This window comes from Trachymyrmex cornetzi, unplaced genomic scaffold, assembly GCF_001594075.2.
Source record: "Trachymyrmex cornetzi isolate Tcor2-1 unplaced genomic scaffold, Tcor1.1 scaffold67, whole genome shotgun sequence".
NCBI lineage: Eukaryota > Metazoa > Arthropoda > Insecta > Hymenoptera > Formicidae > Trachymyrmex > Trachymyrmex cornetzi.
This window is the reverse complement of record NW_017299992.1, coordinates 45,609-58,733: the sequence shown is the minus strand read 5'-3', so window position 1 is coordinate 58,733 and position 13,125 is coordinate 45,609. Positions and strand designations below refer to the sequence as shown.

Below are 13,125 nucleotides of genomic sequence, written 5' to 3'. Positions count from 1 at the left end.
TTATCAATTTCATATTTATGAATTTGCACTATTTATCTTTTCTTCTTTTCTCTCCAACGTAAAGCAGCTGAAAATATTTTTTTTTTTTTTGTAAATCTACCTTTTTATACTTTTCAAAACATCCATCGATATAACTGCAGTTTACGTGAAATTAGATATCGTGACATACATGAATTTTCTATAATAACTGCGTGTGACTGTCCAACTCTTTGCTACAAAAACTGTAGACTATACTTAAAAGGTCCTGCACTGTAGAAATTATTGTAAAAACAGGTACTTATCCGGTCCTTTATTGACGAGGCACGTAATAGAAACTTGGCTTAGCGCCGAGACACTACCGTGTCTCCAGAGGAATTTATATTTCCGCTGTCAGTCACTAATCCTAGATTTACAAATCTATTACCTGACCTACCCCTCGTATTCTACGATTAATAGGATTACGATGTGAATTTTGAACTTAAATATTTAATAAGTATTTAATAATAGTTTTTATTTGTAAAATATTATATATTTAATATCTCATTTTTCTAATTTTGATAAATATTTACGTATTACTTTAATATAATACTTTTTTAATACTTTACTTTACTTTAATATAATACTTTACAAACATAACTAACTACTATTCGGCTATTTTTGACAATAAATAAAAATAAAAATTTTCGAAAAATGCTATCAGGTAAAGAATAATAAACTTCTCATGTGATATTGATGGAAAGAACGATAATTCTAAAATTTCTGTTAAAATTCATTTTAAATTAAATGAAATTTTCTATAACTGTGAAGTTTGATTTTATTTAAGATAATGCAGTATTTATATTTTCAAATAATGAATCGATATGTGTTTGTATATAAATGTGTATGATCCTTTTAAAAAATTATATTGACAAAACAGAAATTGTATTACACTTGTAAAATATCGGTAATGTAGTACTCCAATTATTCTTCCAGAGTATAATTCTTACTTTCTTTAAATTAAAAATTTATTCAAATAAATGCATGCAGATCGAGTTCCAATTCTATTTGATTCATATGTTAAAATCGGTAATTTTGATAAATAAACTAATAACAAACGCCACGCTCATCTGATAAATTTAATTGAGCGCAGGTATTATGTGCGAGAACCGATTCGAAAAATATCGCGACGAGTATAGAGCAAGTGGCGACATCTAGCAGGAAATAATTAGAACATTTTATAAAATATTTGTCACAATAAATTTTCTTAAATTAGATTAAAAAAATTAATAAAAAGAAATGGCGATAATTTTAGATAAATTATATATAATAATAAATTAAGTTCAACACATTCGAATATACATAAATACACGAGAGAATATACATATTTATAGCTTATAATACTCAATTACTTGAAGATAAAGATTTATTATATGTATAAAACCAAGTAAATATTTAAATAACTTTGATCGTGAGATTTTCATTCATAAGACTGTATATTATATTTATAAATCATATATTTTAATATTATAGCTATTGTATCAATATAAACTATTCGAAGTATATGAGAAAAATCTTACAAACGGAAACTTAGAAAATAATTATTGATTGTTGAACAGTTATTCATTTAAAATTACATTTCAAAATTAATAATCGAAGCTAATTTCTTTCCTCGATGACAAGTCCTTAAAATTTATGAGACATTCCATAAGGTAATAGAAAACAAAACAACGGTGTATATATTGCGAGTTTATTAATTATAATTATTATACTTAATATTTATAACATATATATATATATTTATATATATGTATGTGTGTATGTGTGTACATATATGTATACGTACACGTATGTCCGTAACGTATATACTTCCATGTACATACAGCACAACAACAAAAAGACCGCCCACGCACGCACGCATCCACCCACGCACACGCGCTCGCAACTCACATGAAAACTCGTCGGACATACGTGTACATATACAAGACACCCTGTACGTTACGATACAACCGCAATACGTTTAAATAAGATACATGCAAAGAACGAATATTTTTGTTTAGCTCAAACGAGATAAGCCGTTTTATTGAACCGAAGAATCGATTCGTTACACATAGGCATCTTTATCCTCCCTTTTTTTTCCCTCATTCGCGTTTTGCTCTTTTTTTCCTTAAATAATCCTCTTACTAAATATTACTCTACATCATCTTTCTTTGTACCGTCCCTCGGCACGACGTCGGTTGTACCGTTTTCACAGAATATCCTGCAGCACGAATATGCATATATGTATACGCGTCATGCGACTGTATGTTTACGTGTACGTGTGTATACGAGGCCGAATTAGCTCTTTCGAGGCGCCTTCGGCCCGTCATAATTTATATGAAAAGCGTTATAACACATGTATACTGCCATTGTGTACGGAACATCTATTTTGTCTGCAATACGAATTCTATGAGATGTCGATCTAACATTGGCGGGTAACATTCCTTCGCGAGGAGACAATCGGATTAAAATTCGGCACAGAGAAGACGCAAGAGCGCAACGACGTGTACTTCCGGTATCTATTGAATATCGGTTCCGCTCTGCGGAATTTCATCCGGTTCGCAGTTAATCGTTACGAAGATCAGGTCCGTCGCGTTTCTCTTTCAGTACTTATGTTTCTGGTAGTGTACTGTTACACACCACCGTATTCTATGCGATATTCCTAAAGCTTACGATATCTCAATTTCGTTTAATTCAATTCCAATTAACGCTGATATCAACGGATTAGTCGCAACGTCTAAAAGCAGGGTTTCGTTGAAGTTGTGAGAATTTTCATTCATTTCGTGGAAAACCGACGAGATCTCGTCGGAACGTATTTCTGCGCAAGAATAGGCTTAGAATGATCCTTTCGAGAGTTATAAAAATTGCAAATCCATGGTTTCACGTTTTCCCTTACGTCTAAGATTTCGCAGATTCCGTTATTTAAGGTCTCATTGAATGTCCAGAGATTTTTGGATAAAGATAAAACGTTTAAAATAGAAGCCGATATCTTATGCCACACACTGTCGCGCAAGTTTATACACACATATGTATACGATTACTTTCTTTTCAATTAAAAACAATGCACAAACATATCCGAATTCGACAATTTGGCTGTTATAAAACGTTAAGGTAAGTAAGCGAACATGTAAATAGAGTAACATGCTATTCCCTGTACAGAACAATAATGTGCAGATTTTTTTTTCGAAAAATCAAGTTCAATACAATTTACAATGAGCAAATAAAATGTACGCCGTTAAAATTTATACGCGTACTGAAAAGTAATAGAATTTATGTTACGTACGAGCGCAGCTCCAAAAACAATCGATATATAAATAAATTTCATCGTCATATATATATTAGGAGATTATCATAAATATACAAGTTTAAATTTGGGGTGTGTATATATCTATATATATCTCAAAAGAATTGACTTATACATATTTGGCTTGTCAGCATCTGGAAATATAATACAAAACAAAACAAATTTTGATAGAGATAACACGCAAATCCACTAACAAAATTAAAATTTAAAAGATTTATACATTTTTACAAGCGACTCTCATTTAACTAGATGATATTCTAATATCAAAAAAATTCCTTCTACTAATCCCAATTACACAAATACATTATTTTAACTAAAAATAAAAGATAACGTTTTCGTAGTTTGCTCTTTTCCGTTAAATTACCGATCGTTTAATATTAGAAATAGCATACATGTGGACAGATTTGAGGACTCTCTTCGGAATCAGCGAGAAAAAAGTGTATTTCGCCTATATTAAAAAATTTCACATCATTCCGATAAAATACGATATTAATGCAGTACAACCAGAACTATAGGTACCAACGATGCTTATTTCTCAAACAATTTAAAATAGGCTGCCAATCTATTACATGAGAAAGATCGGCGAGCGGTATAATGCCACTAGGCTGGAGAGAAAAAGAAATGAATTATATATACAGTTTCCTACCCGGCGCCTTGTTCGTTAGACCAGCAGAGCCAATGTCAGAACGATCGATTATACCCTGCCTACTCGTTGCTATCGTGGGGAACACAAGAGGCGTCAGCCAAACCACCCCGTCACGCACAACTTGTACGCGACACGGGGGCGGCAAAATATACGCATTCAGGATAGCGCATATTTTAGGTCTGCTTGAGTTTCGCGAAGTCGATCTCGGCGTAGGTGAAATTCTCCTGCGTGGACGCCGGCGACACGGGCGCTGGATTATCGACCTCCGGCAGATCGAGACTAGCGTAATGCAGTATTGTCGAGCCCGGTTGAAGCTTCTCGTAGCCCTCGCTGTCCAACGGACTTGGCGTGGGCGTGGGTGTAGATGTGGGCGTAGGCGTGGGAGTCTCGTCGATGAATTTTGGCGAAGATGGCTTCGGCTGTTGCGCGGTCGACGGCTTGAAACCCGTAAGGGTAGGACTGGTGTTCGGCGAGGCCGTAACGAGACGCGGTTTCGACACCGTTAAATCCGACAGTTTTTTCGTTATTACGTTAATGGGCTTACCGTGTTCTTGCGATGACGAAGACTTTAATATAGCTCGAACATTCTTCTCTACAGGACTAGGTGGCTTCTCGCTATTCGCCTTCGACGAGGATATCGTCTCCGTCAATGGGGTAGAACACGACGTGTAAACCGTATTTGCGGGTTCCATCACCGCGTATTCATTGTTTTTATTTTGGTTAGAAAAACTTTCTCCTTCTGTCGTGGGAAACTCATCGTTTTTTTTCGTGAAAGGTTTTACAGGTGACTGAGGACTGTTCAGAGAAAAGGGGAAAATCGTAGCCGATGAACCCGTTGGTGTTGCTCGCGGCGGAGAGGCGGGCGTGCTCGCTAAACTCTCGGATGTCGGACTTCCGTTCAAAGGTAGAAAATTTGGAGTTTTAGATGGCTTACTGCCAGCCTGAATCGCGATTGGTTGCGATCGCGATTTTTCCTTGCGATTGCCCGTTCGTGTTTTACGATTGTTTCGATTGTTCCCACCCATACTCATATTTATGTAGTCTTGTTCTAAACTCGGCCGCGCTTTAAAAGACATCTCGACGTAGCCCTCCGGAGGACGCCTTGGTTGCGGAAGATCTACAGGTGCTGTTCTTGTGCTACCTAAAACATTCAGAAAAATTTTCACAAATATTATTTTTATTGCATCATATTATATAAAGAATAATATTCTATTATGGATTTTTTTTGCAATAAATGTTTACAAACTAATACCTGGTGGCCCATTTGTTTGATAGGTATCCTCTTGAATAGGCGATGACAATTGTTTCGGACTCGCTTCCGAATGCGTCCAATCTATTTCTATCGTACCGTCCATTTTCATATAAGGTCCCTCCGCTTCTTCTACCGGCTTTAAAGTTGTTATTACAGGTTTATGAGCGAAAGTTAGCGATGATATATGCATGTGGCTATGATTGTGGTTGGCAGTGATTATATTATTATTGTTATTGCGATTGATCTGTAAGAAAATAATTTTATTGTTACTTAACAACGGCTTATGCAGTAATTTTATCAGCGAAAACATCAATATATCGATAATACCTTATTTATGCCACTCATATCGACATATGGGGCAGTAGTCGATATGGGAGCTTGTCCGGGCGACATGTCGACGTAGGAACTAGTGTCGGTGGCAGTAGAATAAGTAGAGTACAGTTGCGGTTGCGACTGAGGTTGGGAACATGATGTCGGAGGCGAAGAGAGAGCGGTTGGAATACTGGGCCTCGTGAAATCCAACTCCATGAGATCCTCCATGCGATCGGACGCTCCGGAGCAACCCGAATTGTGTCCCCAAGAGCTCGACAGCAACGGCGCGGAACTCGACTTCGAATTCGAGGTTTCCGAACCAGCTGGTAATGGTGCAGTAATTACATTGGCTAGCCTTCCGATCTCAGGCCTCTTAGACCGACTACCTACGGAAAATGCTCGTACTCTGTTGGCGTCTTGCGGAGTAATGTCCAACCTGCATAAAGATTGATGTAGTAAAGTAAAATATGCCGTTCATATCATGTCGATAGCATACTTAAACAATGTTTAAGACTCTCCTGAGTAGTCGCTGCAGCCATATTGGATCGACATCGTAAGTGAGAAATTTGCATACTGTGTTTGCCAGTGTTCACTTAATTTACATGCGTATCCTATTTTCATTTTACGTGCCTTTTACGATTATTTATTGACTGTCGGAGGAGGAGGGGAATAACGACAGTTTCGGTCCAATTTTACAAGTGTTTCAAAGCAATCTTATTATTTCTTTTTACACAAATTCTCTTTATTTACGAATGGCAAAAAACTTCAAGGTGTCATTTCTACGTCACGATCCAATATGATCGGTAACTACTCAGGAATTAAACCTCATTTAGTTGCAACATTCTCTCAAATCATGCAATTGTCATAGAATTTTGTGAATAATATTACATCGAATAACAACGTACATAATAGTTAAAACCTAATTAATATTTTAAATTCATACCTGTTTTTACGATGTCTGTTGGCTTGTTCCGGTCTCGATCCAACGGAGTAAGCTCTGGTTGGTCTGGCTTGCAGATCTTCCCCGGGTGTTAAAAAGCTGGTTACCTTGTCCAAATGATACTCAGAAAACCGCAGATCCGTACTAGGTGTGCCAGACGTAACAGAACAGCTACTGCCATCGTTCTGCGACATATCGTCCGGAAAGTGACCGTTGTGACTATTTACAGGATCCATATCGACGTAACCGTCATCTCCAACTGGTGCCATCGGTACGTAGCCATCCACGTTGCTTTCCTCCACAAGGGATGATCCACGGGAATGCGAATGGGCCGTTGTTGCCGGGCTCATGGGCATGTATATGCCTCCACGACCTGGACTCGATCCACAGGGGCTGTACATTTCACTCTGGTAGGAACTCTGCGATCAAAACAATCAATTATTAGCGTTTATCCTGCAATTAAAAGTATAAAACAGTACTTTGTTTGAACTAAATATCATTTTATTTAAATAAAAATAGACAAATTTACAAACCAGTAAAAATAAAAATTTGATTTTATCATAGATACTACAAAAAGGGGGAGATTTGTTGAATTTTATTAAACATTAAAAGGTAATTAAATTTTTTTACTGTATAGAAACTAGAAGATGATTTACGCTATCCTTGTACTGTTTTATATAAAAGCTTTTGTATTGTATTAAAAGATTCAGAAGCGATATTAGGAGTACACCCACCTGAGAGGGCGAATGAGATTTAAAGTTTGGCGAGTATTTCAAATGTGGATGCGACGTCGACCACAGGGCATAGTCGTCACCTTTCTTGTCTAAGATTACAGGCTCGTCAGGTGTCAAGGAATGCCCGTACCTCGAAACAGTGCTTTCTTCCAAAATATTCTCACCACAATCATCCATCGAGGGTGATGATCCGGCCGAATCCGACGAACAGACGTCGGAAGATGGACTAATAGGCATTGACGCGATTGGTGGAGAATATGAGAGGCCTCGGCCACACATGGAATGCGGTCGCGGTACATGCGACATAATATGGGCTCCTCTAGGATGGCTTAACACAACCGTAGTCGGTTGTCCCTCACTGGTAGTACGAGCTCTCGACGGCAAACTGTCGCATCGATCGCGCCCGGTAGCACCTGCAAAAATACTCGTTAGAAATCTCCTCGTGATGTTTACTTGCATACAGTAGAAAGAAGCCAGTTCCATTGTCCCAGCATAGCAACAGCGGTTAGTTTTATATGTTCGCATATATAAATTATTATATATGTACACAATATATTTTTTATTGTTTTATATATATATATATATTTGTTTTTCTTAAGTTAAGCAACAGTAATCACGGTCACTTCATCAAAAATATTCTGCGCATTTGCAGAATTCGGGTTAAAAATTAAATATAGCAAAGTAAGGATTATGATAACCAGCTTGCAGAAATTATTATCCAAGTATCAACACTATGGAGCATCCAGGAGAAATGTACAAAACATATTCATTCCTTATGTTCAATAACAAATGAATAGAAAATACGAACTAAAGCATTTGTTTCATAATACATCGTGCACTTAATAATAGCATGCTAGCAAAACTTTACAATTGTAATTGCTATGATCTCTTATTAGATAAACATAACATTGATTGGCTTTATACAGTTTGGAAGGAATGAATGCGTAACAAAAAGATCAGAACAAGCGTATTGCAGAAACACTGAAGGATAAAACAGAGATTCGGATCGATTAAACAAATATGTGTGACGAAACGAAATACATACACCGTAAAACGGATCTTTTAGATGGTTGCGTTTGATTGATAATAACGGCAGCTAAGGGCAGCGACAAGGTTCTCTGATGGGATATTGTCGCGGTTGTGGTTGTAGTGATCGTCGCGGTGACGGTCGCAGTAATGGTGGTGGTGATGGTAGTGGTGGTTGCAGTGATGGTAGTGGTAGTGACAGTAGTGGTAGTCATAGTTGCATTTGTTGCTGTTGTGACATTGTGAACGGATTGGGAATTATTGACGGAATGAGGATGACTCGCTACCGAATGACGACGTCTAGCGGTACCGGCACTGTTGGCATTAGTCGTGGCAATCCCAGTAGTCCAAGCCCCGGTACCAGCAACGGCTGCAAACCACACACCTCTCACTATCGCACAACTGTCTTTCGTCTTACGTGCATCTTGTGCCGGATATGACAGATACGGCACGGATAGTGTACCAATCGTGCTGTTAAAGACATGACCGCAGAGAATCTATCTCTTATGTTTCGCGATGAGTTATTGACAAGTCTGACACACAAAACCTATTTTAATAATCCTTTTCAACTAGCAACTATTCTCTTAAGTTCGATTTCTCTTATGACGATAACTTTTATGTGAAAAGAGAATTATGATAAAACACCAATAACATTACAAATGACAATAAAGCGTATCAATTCAGTTTCCTGTCTTTTGTCATTGTTTTAGCAAGATGCATTATATATATATATGTATATGATATCTGATATCAGACAATTTACAGATTCCAGATAACTTGCCGATTGTAATGATGATCAATCATGCTATTTACACTATGAAACTAACACTCAGAAAACGATGCATTACTGATTGACCCAAATTTTTATTTTTAACACAATTGATCATTGCATTCATATTCAAAAGTTTCAGCTTTAACTTTTCAATTTACACCCCCATGTCCAAAAATGTATTTAATATCAACATAATAAGTTCTAACGTTACTTTTAACATTAAGAAAATATTTCCCATTTTATTAAACATTTATTAATCCTTTTCAAAGGATAATGTATTACAAATAAACAAGCTATATGTATAATATAATAATAAATGATATTTACAGATGAAATGGGAATATATGATAGCACAATTTTTTTTAAACTTATTCTTTCTAAAAAACTGAAAATAAAAGTCATATCAATTGCGTATATGTAAATAGAATGTGTTGCAATATATATTAAATGTATCAAATACAGTAAAAGAAAAATGCAATGATCAAGTTTTTTTGAATAAAGTCCTATATCCCATGAAATGAAAAACTGAAGAAAAATAAATGACATGTTCACTGTTTTTATGTGTCCTTTTTGCCATTCAAAATCCATAAAACGCGAAAGAAGGAAAGCAAATAGCTATTGTGACAGAGAACAGACCCGTGACTGTATTGGTGGAGGAGGTATTCCGAGATTGACTACACTGTGTGAGAACAGAGGAAGTAGCAGTCTGCTCTTGCAGTGGTTCCACTTGCTCCTTGTATATCTTCTGTTCCTCTGTAAACCCCGTAAACCCATTTGTGTTATTCTAAAGCTGAGCACTAATGTGTACATACGACGATTCACCTGGTTTTCTTAGAGTATACAATTTAATGTGCGTGTGCAATTGGCGATAATTATGTGTAAAGGAACGGTGTATTAGACGAAGTTTCAAGTCCGGATTTAAAAGGAATTTGTAAAAGGATGATTTTAAATACATAAATGACGTATATCGAAGCAAACCGAGACGCAGTATCTCTGTCTTCTGATTATAGACACGTAATAACCGATATGTCCCAAGTTACATATGCGAAACGAAAATTACATTTCGATAAGTAATACGAAACACGCTGAAAAAACTGATAACTCACATCCTGGTGTAAATCACAATGGATAAACGATATGTACAAGGAGCAGATTTGCGAAAATTGCAGCTTACCCAGGGGCGAAAAGCCATGAAGCTTTTGACCCGTATGCCGTCTTTGAAGAACGGATATAGGTTTGCTGGCTTCGTTGGCGGAGGAACTACGCGTTCTCTGGCGAGGCCCAACTTCGTCTTTGTTACTTTTCGAATTCCTCATTGCAGTCGTTATTACATCGTACATATTGAGCGCGATATTGTTATCTTCGACTGCCATCCAAAATTCGCCATCTCCGGTTACGGCGGATCGTCCAACCTCTATGTAGAATATATCATTCGCAAATCCACATCGTCTAATATAATTTAACTGCAAGAGAAAAAAAATTTAGAAATTGTATATTAATTCTCTCTCTAATATACTAAATGTCAAATTTTGTTGATCTTCAACTAACGATAACAAAATTCTAAGATTATTTCTAAATATCTAAGATATTTTTTAATAATAAATGCGCATTATTAAGACGTTTAATTTGCGAAGCTTCACGGTAAGCCTTCCAAACAGGTAATAACATATGAAGGCGTTGAAATATCACCGTGTTTAAATGCTTTCGCTGTGTGGCGTCGCTTAGTCTAAACAAAATCTTTCATCCACTTTATTATTCATGTTGAAAACTGATCCGTCTAAATACATCTCGGACCACCATGAATAAAAACGCACACACTAGACTACGGCGTTCTTTTGTTATTAAATAGCAAAGCTCGTATAAAAAAAATAAAAAATTATAGCTCTAAGTACTAATCTATAACATACTACACTACACTATGCTAACTATATTTCACGTAAACTTACAGAAATCTCGATAGAATCAGAGTTATCCTGTGCCCCAATCTTAACTAAACTTAAAGTTTGATCGGTGAGGCATAATCTGTAGGGTCCGTGAATGTTCTTTCGTGCACCTAGACCTCTTTTTTGCATTGTAACTTGCCACACGTGTTCTGAAAGACATAAAAAAAATGTAAGATATGCTAATCTCATATTTGAAATACGAAAATAACTTGTGAATGTAATACTTTATTATGTAATAAACTCTATTTAATTACGATAGATAAGTGCATTGTATACATGCACTTTATAAATAAAGGGGCAACAAATATTTGAAGTTTTCTATAGTCAATTATATTAAATATAGAATTCAAAATAATACACACACACACATGGAAAACTTAAAATATCTGTTACAAACAGTTCATTTACTGCAAATTATCATAGTAATATTAGTAATAAACATCTATTTATAACAACGCAAACAAATGTTCATTATCATGTATGTTTGCATTAAATTAAATATACTTGTAGTTTAAATGCGTCATAGTGAATAATGCTCGAAAATACATATAAAATAATATAAATACTAACTCTTGTATAAAATAATTTAAGCTCATACATATCAAGAGAATTGTGCTAATAATCAAAAGACAAACATAGAATATTATTTTTAATATTAAAACAGAGATTCTGTATAGGGATCAAAGGAGTAATACGTAATTTGAAACAAAGGCGTTTTATTTATCCGACATTACTCTTGTTTTCTTTGTTCCTGCAAGGAACACAAAAACACAAACAATTGCCAATGTTATTTTTATTCCAAGGCTACATAACTCGTTCGAAATGTGGAAGTCACAAAATACACAGATAGTAACGATGTACTATTTATTGTGCATCTTTGCATCTGTCCCTTTAGTTTCGCACAAATTTCTCAAGAATATGTACACAATTATAACATTTGATATGGACAAAATAGGCGATTTTGTTTTAAGTTACGAGAAAACTCTTGTGCGTCTCAAAAAAAAAAAAAAAAGAAGAAACATAAAATTCGCGGGGAGGCAGTGCACTCCGAAAATCATCGATTCATTCTATGGATGTGGATGTAAACAAACGTGTACACGCGCGACCAAGTTCTGTTACAGATCCCTACGTCAGTCGACGTAGGTGCGCGATAATCTCATCATGGAAAAAAAATCGATTACCATCCGCAAAAAACGAGAAGACTCATATTTTCCAAGACGTAACAGAAATGTGTATCAAGGCCGTACGTAGATTGCTATCTAAAGAACGCAAATGTCATTATTAGACAAATAAACAACAAGCGGGGATTTAAACGTCAATATATCGATATCCTAGACGACGGCTGATTTTTGATAGCGCAATTATACGTATATATATCGATCAGAGGTAATAAAGGTTGCAAAAGAGCAATAAAGGTTGCTTATCGGTTCTCCCGACGGGAGTTCAGGCGGGAAATGGAAAAGCGGCGCAATTGACTTATTTACCGAATGTAGGCCGCGGCTGTTCCCCATCGGGCACGTCCCCGCTCTGTAGCCTGAGCATCGCCTTGAGCCACTCGTCCAGCTCCTTCTCGCTGTCGAGGATCAGGCAGAAGCACTCGTCCTTGGTGTAGAGCGCGATCACGTGCTTGTGCTTGGTGTCGCCGCGCTTATTGATGTTGAAGCAGCTGTGCAGCAGTATGCTGCGCTTCGGCGGTTGCCTGTTCTCGAATTTCTTCTTGCTGTCGTAATACTCGAGGCAGGCGAGGCAGCCGGGTCCCTCGCCGCGCAGCACAAAGTACTTCTTCTTCATCGTCTTGAGCTTCTTCAGGTGGCCGGAGCGGATCACGGGCCCGCCCGAGGGCGACGCCGGGCCCCTGCCCGAGGACATCGTCGGGATGACGATCGAGAAGATCGTCGTCGTCGTCGTCTTCGTCGTTGTCGCACGATTAGTGATTACCAACGAATCCCTCGAGTACGCGGGTACAAGCGTTTCGGCCCTTCGCGTTCTACGTATCATTCACATGGTATCCCGGCTATTATCGTCCCCGCTCGCTTCCCAGTTCCCGCTGCCTGTTCCTTTCTCCTCGAGCATGCGTTTCGCGGAACGTGCCGAGAGAGCACGTCGTCACACGTGCGCGCGGTGCGTCTCGTCTTCACCGAAAAACCGCGTGACGCACAACGGCGCAAAAGTTCATTTCATTGTGCCCGAAAAAACGACAAT

General features: G+C 37.3%; 1 protein-coding gene across 3 annotated transcripts; it reads right to left on the bottom strand.

Annotated features, from left to right (window-relative positions):
• Positions 1 to 3,372: 3,372 nt before the first annotated feature.
• chico (insulin receptor substrate 1 chico) lies at positions 3,373 to 13,119 on the bottom strand. 3 transcript variants are annotated; one of them, XM_018517186.1, is made up of 10 exons: positions 12,408 to 13,119; positions 10,927 to 11,072; positions 10,155 to 10,443; positions 9,617 to 9,733; positions 8,228 to 8,578; positions 7,183 to 7,595; positions 6,452 to 6,867; positions 5,524 to 5,944; positions 5,197 to 5,440; positions 3,373 to 5,085 (listed from the first exon to the last, which is right to left on the bottom strand). In XM_018517186.1, the coding sequence occupies exons 1-10, from the start codon at positions 12,919 to 12,921 to the stop codon at positions 4,118 to 4,120; spliced, it is 3,879 nt and encodes a 1,292-aa protein (XP_018372688.1). In that variant the 5' UTR covers positions 12,922 to 13,119; the 3' UTR covers positions 3,373 to 4,117. The 3 variants fall into 3 exon arrangements, with proteins under 3 accessions (XP_018372688.1, XP_018372689.1, XP_018372690.1); XM_018517187.1 differs by lacking the exon at positions 8,228 to 8,578 and having other exon boundaries at positions 3,375 to 5,085; XM_018517188.1 differs by lacking the exons at positions 8,228 to 8,578; positions 9,617 to 9,733 and having other exon boundaries at positions 3,375 to 5,085.
• Positions 13,120 to 13,125: the final 6 nt, after the last annotated feature.

Bases quoted from the DNA above. Each gene is read 5' to 3' on its own strand.
- chico (XM_018517186.1), bottom strand. From the start codon at position 12,921: ATGATACGTAGAACGCGAAGGGCCGAAACGCTTGTACCCGCGTACTCG. The intron at 10,444-10,926 runs GTAAGTTTACGT...TTTCTCTTGCAG, and splicing joins CTGATTCTATCGAGATTTCT to TTAAATTATATTAGACGATG. The intron at 9,734-10,154 runs GTAAGCTGCAAT...CGGGGTTTACAG, and splicing joins TCATGGCTTTTCGCCCCTGG to AGGAACAGAAGATATACAAG.